Genomic DNA, 8415 nt, shown 5'->3' with positions numbered 1-8415 from the left:
CACTTTCGAACATACAATATAAGAAAATATTTTGTTATATAAAAAAAAGCTAAAGTACTTACAGCTAAACAGGCCACCAAAACCAAAAATGTAATTTTACCGAAATACATTTTTTATTATTTTATTAAACTAGTAAGTACTAAAATACTATTAAATCGATGTGTTTATGTCTAATTTAGAATCAAAATTACTTTATATACTAATATTTCATCGATAAAATGAAAAATTGCGTTAATTATTATATAATATTTTACATAATATTCTGCAATTGATTTTAAATTAGTAATAATATCTGATAAACATAAAAAACGATATAATATTTACATAACAAAAATATAGTAATATTACATTGCATTGACTTGACTGCCTCTAGACAGGTGGTAGGGTATACGACTACTGATCGTAAGGTCTCGGGTTCCATGCTCGAGTCGGACAATTTCTATAGAAATATTTTAATAGCAGCCCGGAGTTTGGTAATGTGTCTAGTAAATGACAATAGGTTTGCCCTGTACCTATTAGATGGGACTAACATTGTCAATGGCGCAACGTGGGTGTATCTATTTCATAAAGGTCTGTGATGTGTGATGTTATTTAAGCTTTATTCCTGCTTAGGGAAATATAATTATAGTAACAGACAGGGACGTCGTAAGTTTTGAAGAACAAAATCAAATCATTTGGACATCTATGGCGTAGTAATTAATATGGTCAACACGCTGCTATAGAGGCGCGGGAATCCTGACTTCGATTTCCATACTATTTTTTTATTAATAAAGAGACTTTAAGCGTCTTTTTTTATTGCCTAGTAGCTATTTAGTTTGTAAGGATCGTACCAAGTCGCGTTCTTCGGTTTGAGCCTATTTCCTTATGAGAAAAACGCGTGATATTATGTACTAGCTGACCCGCGCAACTTCGCTTGCGTCAGATAAGAGAGAATGGGTCATAATTTTCCCCGTTTTTGTAACATTTTTTACTGGTACTCTGCTCCTATTGGTCGTAGCGTGATGATATATAGCCTATAGCCTTCCTCGATAAATGGACTATCTAACAGTGAAAGAATTTTTCAAATCGGACCAGTAGTTCCCGAGATTAGCGCGTTCAAACAAACAAACTCTTCAGCTTTATAATATTAGTATAGATTAAGTATTTTTAAATTCGTATACAGATAAATAATAAAAATAAAACCAAACAAATAAGATTCAACATTTATTTCTAACAATATTCTATACACATTAAACCTACTAATTAATTTTATACAATGGCAACATTCGTTTTAAAGTACATACTTTTAGTAATTGTAAAAACACATTTAAAATCTATCCAGCATTATTGAAGAATACACGAAGCATCCATACTAATATTATAAATGCGAAAGTCTGTCTACTATGCTGTTACGGCTAAAACACTCAACCAATTTCGATGAAATTGTGCATAGAAGTAGTTGTAGTACCGGGAACAAACATTGGCTACATTATTTTATAAGAATCACACCCTAAGCGGCTTAATTAAATAGAGGATGATACTTTTAAGATTTCAAATAATATCATGCTGAATTTCATCAAAATCGGGTCAGCAGTTTAGACGAAAAAGCGTAGCACACAGACGTAAATCTATAATATTCAGTTTAGTCAGTTATTTTATGCATAACTATTGCTGGATAGACTTTTAAATGGGTCATAGTGAAAATATATCTTAGAATATAGTTCTTTAGCTGAGGTATTTGATAGTTGTGGTTTATACAAATTTATTTATGAAATACATAGCAATCTTATTATAATTATAATGATGCAAAATTCTGGTTTTCTGTACTTTATCATGCATTAAGAATAGCTCTTGTGTCGCGGGGACTTTTACAAACAACGGACACAAAGTACAACTAGACCCGAAACCATTATTCGTGGATTACACAAATTATAGCCCCGTGTGGGAAACCCACGACCTCCCGACGCAATGGTAGCGGCGTGGCGACCTAAACCACTGCGCCACGGAGACAGTCAAATAGTTAACTAACAACCCAGGGAGTTTAACAATAGAAGTCTATATCATAACACAGCTTGGCTAATGCATGATATAAGAATAATTTATAGCCTATATGCACTCAGGGATAATGCAGTTACATGTAAAACGAATTTTCAAATTCGGTTCAGTGGTTTTAGAGATTACCACCTACATACAAATATATATATACATATTTCATAATTGTATGCTGCCATTTACTTTCAACAACCAGACAAACTTCATCTATTAAATGCTCAAACATATTTTATTCAAAGCTGTTGCCAGGTCAAATATAATTCTCATATTTATTTAAATGCGAATATAGTACATAAAAATGCATAATTACTGTGTTTTTCTTAGTAAATAAGTTATTAGAAGTAACAATGAAAATACATGCACAAAGATTTCTTTCTTTCTCTTAGGATAAACAAATTGGTACATATATTCCGTAGAGAAGTGAATGAGAATGCTATAATTAAAATTAAGTCTGGTGGCAAGTTATTATACTATCTAAAACTTGCTGTCAACGATACTGTCTACCCGTTGCCGTCAAGTGGAAGACTGCCTTCACTTTACCATAAAAATGCATTATTTCCCTCTAAAGATGTGTAATACATAAATTATTTATTATATTCTCTTAAACATGGAGGAGTCACAAGATTAGCTTCCATTGCACTCATACAACTTTCAGCAGTAGGACATATTTAATGAAAAAATGAATTTTGCCAGTATAAAAATTATACATATGTAACAAATGCTTATATGATACTACATCAAAAGACTCTGGCAACAGCTCCAACCCATTTTCATCGTTCAAACAACTCTCGATCACCCATCTTTATTCAGACCTCGGCGGCGGCGGCTTGCCGCTGGCGAGCACTTTCTTCATCGTCTTCATCATGCTGGGAATAATGCCAATGTGTTTGTCTACACATTTCACTGCACACTTCTCAAAGTCTATCGTGCATTTGTCGATCTGGAAATGTAAATAAAAATTGTTTTTAAAATGTTTTAAAACATTTTTAATTCAATGAACTGCTGGGTACTGTGTTGTATGCAATTGCTGATCATGCAGTCTTGGATTCAACACCAGGTCAAAAAAATTAATAGCAGACCAAATTTAGATGATAATAATATATCATGTCCAGTACATGGTAATAGGCTTGCTATCTAACATATGTAACCCACATTGAAAATGGCAAAATTTGAGGAAATAGGTACATTTCAGACAACTAGCGTATAGCAGGAGAGATGTCATGTATGCAAATTTAAGAGAAACTGTGAAGTATATTGGCTTTACACATAGTACTTCGGCCTTAAGGTTTGGGACCCTTAAGTAAAGTAACCATAATAATAAACTTCTACTTACAGTTTCCTGGCTAGGGTCTGGTCCCAGTCTGTCTCTTGCAGCATCATTGCAGTCCATCACACATCTCTGCAGTCTGTTCTGTAGGTGGTTTATCTCACCCTGCAATTTAGAAATAGTAACTTTATAAGTGCCTTGGCTGTGTTTGTACACCATGTTGTAAAAAAACAATAAATTAAGTAACCTGTTCTTAACAGTTTGGTTATAGATTTAGGATTTTTAAAAGAAACAATTAATTAAGTTCTGTTCACCCTGTTAATACAATTCTGATTAGCGATTTACGGATCTACATTGCAGAGGATATATAGTCATTATAAATATAGAAGTTATTGTGGTATACAAGTCATAAGGATAAAATTGTTATAATCTATTTTACTGTGAAAATGGGGCATTCTTTAGGCCCTACCTCAACTTTTTTGTACATAGTGCTACAAAGTATGTTTACTGTGTAACTTGATATTTTACCTAAATGTATAATCCAAATATTGTAGTTACAAAATGCTGGAAATTTATTTAATCAACTGCTTAAAGTTTGACCAAAGGGTAAAATCTAGCTCAGAATTTAATTTTTCTAATAAATAATGTTGTGCCATAAATACTGACCTGTACATAATTATTAGCCTGGTTGAGAGGTGCAGTGCAGTTGTCTATACACCCGTGTACTCTCTCCAGTGACGACTGTGGATCGTCACAGCATTTGGCCGCACATCTGTGCATGTCACCCTGAAAATATTTATAAGCTTATCAATTTATTTATTACAAATAACTATAACACTAGCCTTTTAGGTTGACCACTATCACTCAAAAGACCTATGAATAAATAAATATTGTTTGTCTGAGTATGTTGTTTGTATGTTTGTAAAAGTCCGCACGCCAAAGAGCAATTCATACTGAGGGTGTTATCTTTTAATAAGAATAAAATTGTATTATGGAGATAAAAAATATACAAGTACTTAATACAGAATTTTTCTCAAATTTTACTAAAACGTCATTGTTGTAGTAACCTATGCATGTCTAATTATTAAAGGACTAAGTAAACTGAGTGTTATACATTGAGTTACTTCATCATTTACTGAAGACAACGTCCGACAAACCGGTAGAAACCAAATTTCTAATAAGATTTTTGTTTACAATTTTGCGTCAAGTGCAAACAGCATCTTATTTTCTTATCTAATGACTACAAAATGCATAACATCCTTAAATTTTCAATTCTATAATCTATACTAATCTATACTAATATAATAAAGCTGAAGAGTTTGTTTGTTTGTTTGTTTGTTTGTTTGTTTGAACGCGCTAATCTCAGGAAGTACGGGTCCAATTTGAAAAATTCTTTCAGTGTTAGACAGCCCATTTATCGGGGAAGGCTATAGGCTATATATCATCACGCTACGGCCAATAGGAGAAGAGTAAGGGTAAAAAATGTTACAGAAATGGGGAAAATTTTGATCCGTTCTCTCTTCTGTGACGCAAGCGAAGTTGCGCGGGTCAGCTAGTCGTATATATAAAGTAATTGATATTATCTTAAAGTTATTGCATAAGCCTTGCATGGTTATCGCTGACATAACCTAACTTACTTGCATTTTCCGTAAATAACTCTTGTCCAACTCATTGACGAGGTTGGTCATCTCCTGCTCAATCCTGAACCTTTGTGCTTCGACCATTGTGATGGTTTTGTGTTAGGAATACAAATAAATAAATTTAATTTCAATACAAAGTGTATTAGGGCCTCAATGACTTAATGAGGGAAGATGACACTAATGACAGTAATGACAATACGAAACATTTGACGTTCCATTTTTTTAATCTCATCAATTTGATACATACTTGTTAATATCTTTTATATTTTATTAAAAAAATACATTTGTTTTTGTTCGTTGTTTAGTTCGTCATAAGTCGCTTTTATAGTCATCTCCTCGCCTGCATAATTATTACACTTTTCAAGGCATCATTTAATATAAGTTTTAGCTTAAAAGTAAGTAAAACTTCCACAAATATTTTTAGGCATTCTTTATTTATAGGTATCTATATAACTACAATATTTATTACAATACTCTTAAAACCAACGAAATAATTTAACTACAATCTATCACAACACAACAAGTCTCAAATTCCGAGTCCAGACAAAAATCCATTCAACAACTCCTGATCAAAATTGAATATCGGTAATTTTTCAATCAAATTAGCACATGCGGTACAAACTTTAACATCAGATTCAGACATACGACTGAACCTATCTTGTATCAAAGAAGGAACTTCATGAATCAAATCTGGCTTTACCGCTGGCGGTGGAGAAAAACTACCACGATTAGCTAAAATATTTGAAGCTAAAGTTGAACTGGGCACTTCTTTTACTTTTAACAACGAAGAAAGATCTTTGCTTGAATCTAATACAGTCACTTTAGGTGATGTAGGAGGAGCCGGTAAGAAGTATGCTGTAGCAGTCTCCGGGTAACATTTAGGAGTGATTTTTTCGAAATATGAAGGTGTAGCTGGCGTTGGTGTTGCAGGAGTTGTGGTTGCTTGCGGTAACTTTGGTTGCTGTGCTTGTGGTCCACTGGTTGTTGATGGTTTAGGCCAAGATCTGTTTGGTTGTGCGTGACTTATCTGTAAAAATGATAGATTATAATGTAAGGTATGTTTTGTGATGCGATAAAAGAACGTGAGAGACATTACTTAATTATTATGCAACTTTATTGAGATAAATTATCTATTAAGTAAGATATTCAAGACAAGGATAGATTACTACAAAATTTGTTTAATAAAATGTAACAAAAAGCGAACTTAGGCCATGATACATTATTTTTCAATAACTATTTATATAGGGCCCGTATATCTACCAACTGGGTGCCAGAGGATGGTCATGGCAGACGCGGGAGACCTAAAAGGAGATGGCGGGATGACCTGGACGTTTTTGAAAAGAACTGGTCGGATCTTGCCGCCGATAGGGGGATTTGGAAGGGAAGAGGGGAGACCTTTGCCCAGCAGTGGGACATTCAAATAGGCTAAGGAAAAAAAAACTATTTATATAATATTAATACTTAGCAATTAAAATACCTTACCTTAACAAACAAAAAACAGTTTCCTTTCATCTTGAATCAACAGCTGTAATAAAAATCACGACATATTACCTTAGGCTCTATTTATAAAGCATACAATGTCTAATTATGTATTTAATGTAATATTCTAAAGAATTACTAATCGTAATAGATTACCAGGTTATTTCTTGAAACACAAAAACGTAATCTTTATCAAAATGTTTTGAAACAATAGCTGTTTATTTAGTAACATAATTACTCAATTTTTTACTTGTAAAGTCAAACGAAATGGTGTAAAATAATTTGCTATCGAACGAAATGTGCAATTTTTGCTACGATTTCGCAAAATATCGATAATATTTTGTGCCAAAAGCACGTTTTTAGTGTGCTAATTTATTGCGAAGCGCACAAACAAGTAAGTATTTTGATTCTTACCTACATAAAACGAATATTATACAGAGGAAAAATTATTTTGTCTTTTTTCAAATCAATGTTCAAAAGGTTGACACTCAAAATAATTTTATACTTAATTTTTAGAAAAAGAAACTTAATTTGAAACTTTGATTCTCGAAAAGCACAGTCATTGGACACTGGGATTTTAACGATCAACCACTTATTAGAATGAGTTCCCTATATTTACATTTAATTAAGAAGCGGGAATCTAATGATAATAATATGATGCCAAAGGAACTACTAAAATGATATTGGAAAAAAAAGATAGATTTCTTTCACATAACTTTGATATAGGTTACTAAACCATTACAAAACGTAGAAAAACAATTGTTTGCTTCATAAATACTGATATGTGGCGTAAAATGACTATGATTAAGACATAAAATGGTATTTATTCAAGGAAATAATTACAGTAGTAACATTTTGTGAGAAACTAGGACAATGGAGGTGAAATACTGCGTGTTACTTGTGGTCGTTTTAATTGGGGTAAGCAGAATAGTAATCAATTATGAATTTTAATGTTTTAATGCTACTTACGTTACTGTATTTTCTTAAGATAAAAGTGATTATACATTAGTCTAGCTAGTTGTCAGGTTGTGCTTTCAAAGACTAGTATGTTTAAGATACGTAGAGTGATCTTTTTATTATGCTGTTTGGATGTAAACCATGACTTGAAGAAATCGTATAGTATATAAATATAGTAAACCTCGAGTATACAGTAAATAATATAGGAATTAGTCCTAATATCCTATTATCAATATAATTTTAATTTACAGACCACATCTGCACGTCCAAGAAAAATCGCTCGCGGACCCTGCGCAGTACCGCAGCGAACAATATGCTATTCTAATCGGGCAGCACCGTGTTCCGCCTGTTATGATACCATAGACTATGGTTGCAGCTATCAAAAACAATTTCCCGCGTGTTATGACACCATAGACTATGCTTGCGGCTGTCAAACACCGTTTCCCACCTGTTATGAAGCCACAGACTATATTTGCGGCTGTCAAAAACCGATTCCCGCCTATATTGAAAGCATAGACTACGGATGCGGCTGTCAAAAACCATTTCCCGCCTGTTTTGAAACCATAGATTATGCATGTGACTGTCGAGCATGCAATGATCAGCTAATACTGCCTCCTACGGCAGTAGAATTGCCTTGTGGTTTGGGCTATTTTCCCGCCGCTCTGCCGTTAGTTGGCAAGTATTTTGAACCAGCTGTAGAGTATATGACTACAGGTGCCTATTTGCCTATTAGTACGGGCTGTGATTGTTTGACGATAGCTGCTCCGATGTGCCCTGATTGGGCGCCGTTGGTGAAGCCGATTATTTTGTAAATAAATAAAAGAAAAATAAACTTAACCTCTGTTGTTTTATTACTTACCTACACTATCAATATTGGAAAAAAAAATGATTGATTCGGGATTTCAAATTATCCCTTGGCTCAATTTCATAAGAATCTGTTCAACAGTTTAGACGTACAAACAGCTGTTTATTCTTTTCACAAAAATTGATTCATACGCAGCTGATATTGCATGGAAAGAACATTTTTATTTCTAAAGTTTG

The 8415-nt window shown here is 33.3% G+C and overlaps 2 protein-coding genes across 2 annotated transcripts; both read right to left on the bottom strand.

Moving 5' to 3' along the window:
• Positions 1-1190: 1190 nt before the first annotated feature.
• Positions 1191-5110, bottom strand: LOC142984471 (protein FAM136A-like). Its single transcript, XM_076132095.1, has 4 exons — positions 4936-5110; positions 3965-4084; positions 3365-3463; positions 1191-2971 (listed from the first exon to the last, which is right to left on the bottom strand). Exons 1-4 carry the CDS (start codon positions 5020-5022, stop codon positions 2834-2836), a joined length of 444 nt encoding a protein of 147 aa, XP_075988210.1. The 5' UTR covers positions 5023-5110; the 3' UTR covers positions 1191-2833.
• Positions 5111-5419: 309 nt separating this feature from the next.
• On the bottom strand, positions 5420-6450 carry LOC142984358 (uncharacterized). The gene is made up of 2 exons (XM_076131913.1): positions 6421-6450; positions 5420-5965 (listed from the first exon to the last, which is right to left on the bottom strand). The coding sequence occupies exons 1-2, from the start codon at positions 6448-6450 to the stop codon at positions 5465-5467; spliced, it is 531 nt and encodes a 176-aa protein (XP_075988028.1). The 3' UTR covers positions 5420-5464.
• Positions 6451-8415: the final 1965 nt, after the last annotated feature.

The sequence above is a fragment of the Anticarsia gemmatalis genome, chromosome 27 (genome assembly GCF_050436995.1).
Source record: "Anticarsia gemmatalis isolate Benzon Research Colony breed Stoneville strain chromosome 27, ilAntGemm2 primary, whole genome shotgun sequence".
Lineage (NCBI taxonomy): Eukaryota > Metazoa > Arthropoda > Insecta > Lepidoptera > Erebidae > Anticarsia > Anticarsia gemmatalis.
The sequence above is the reverse complement of the archived record's forward strand: the minus strand, read 5'-3'. Positions and strand labels throughout refer to the sequence as shown.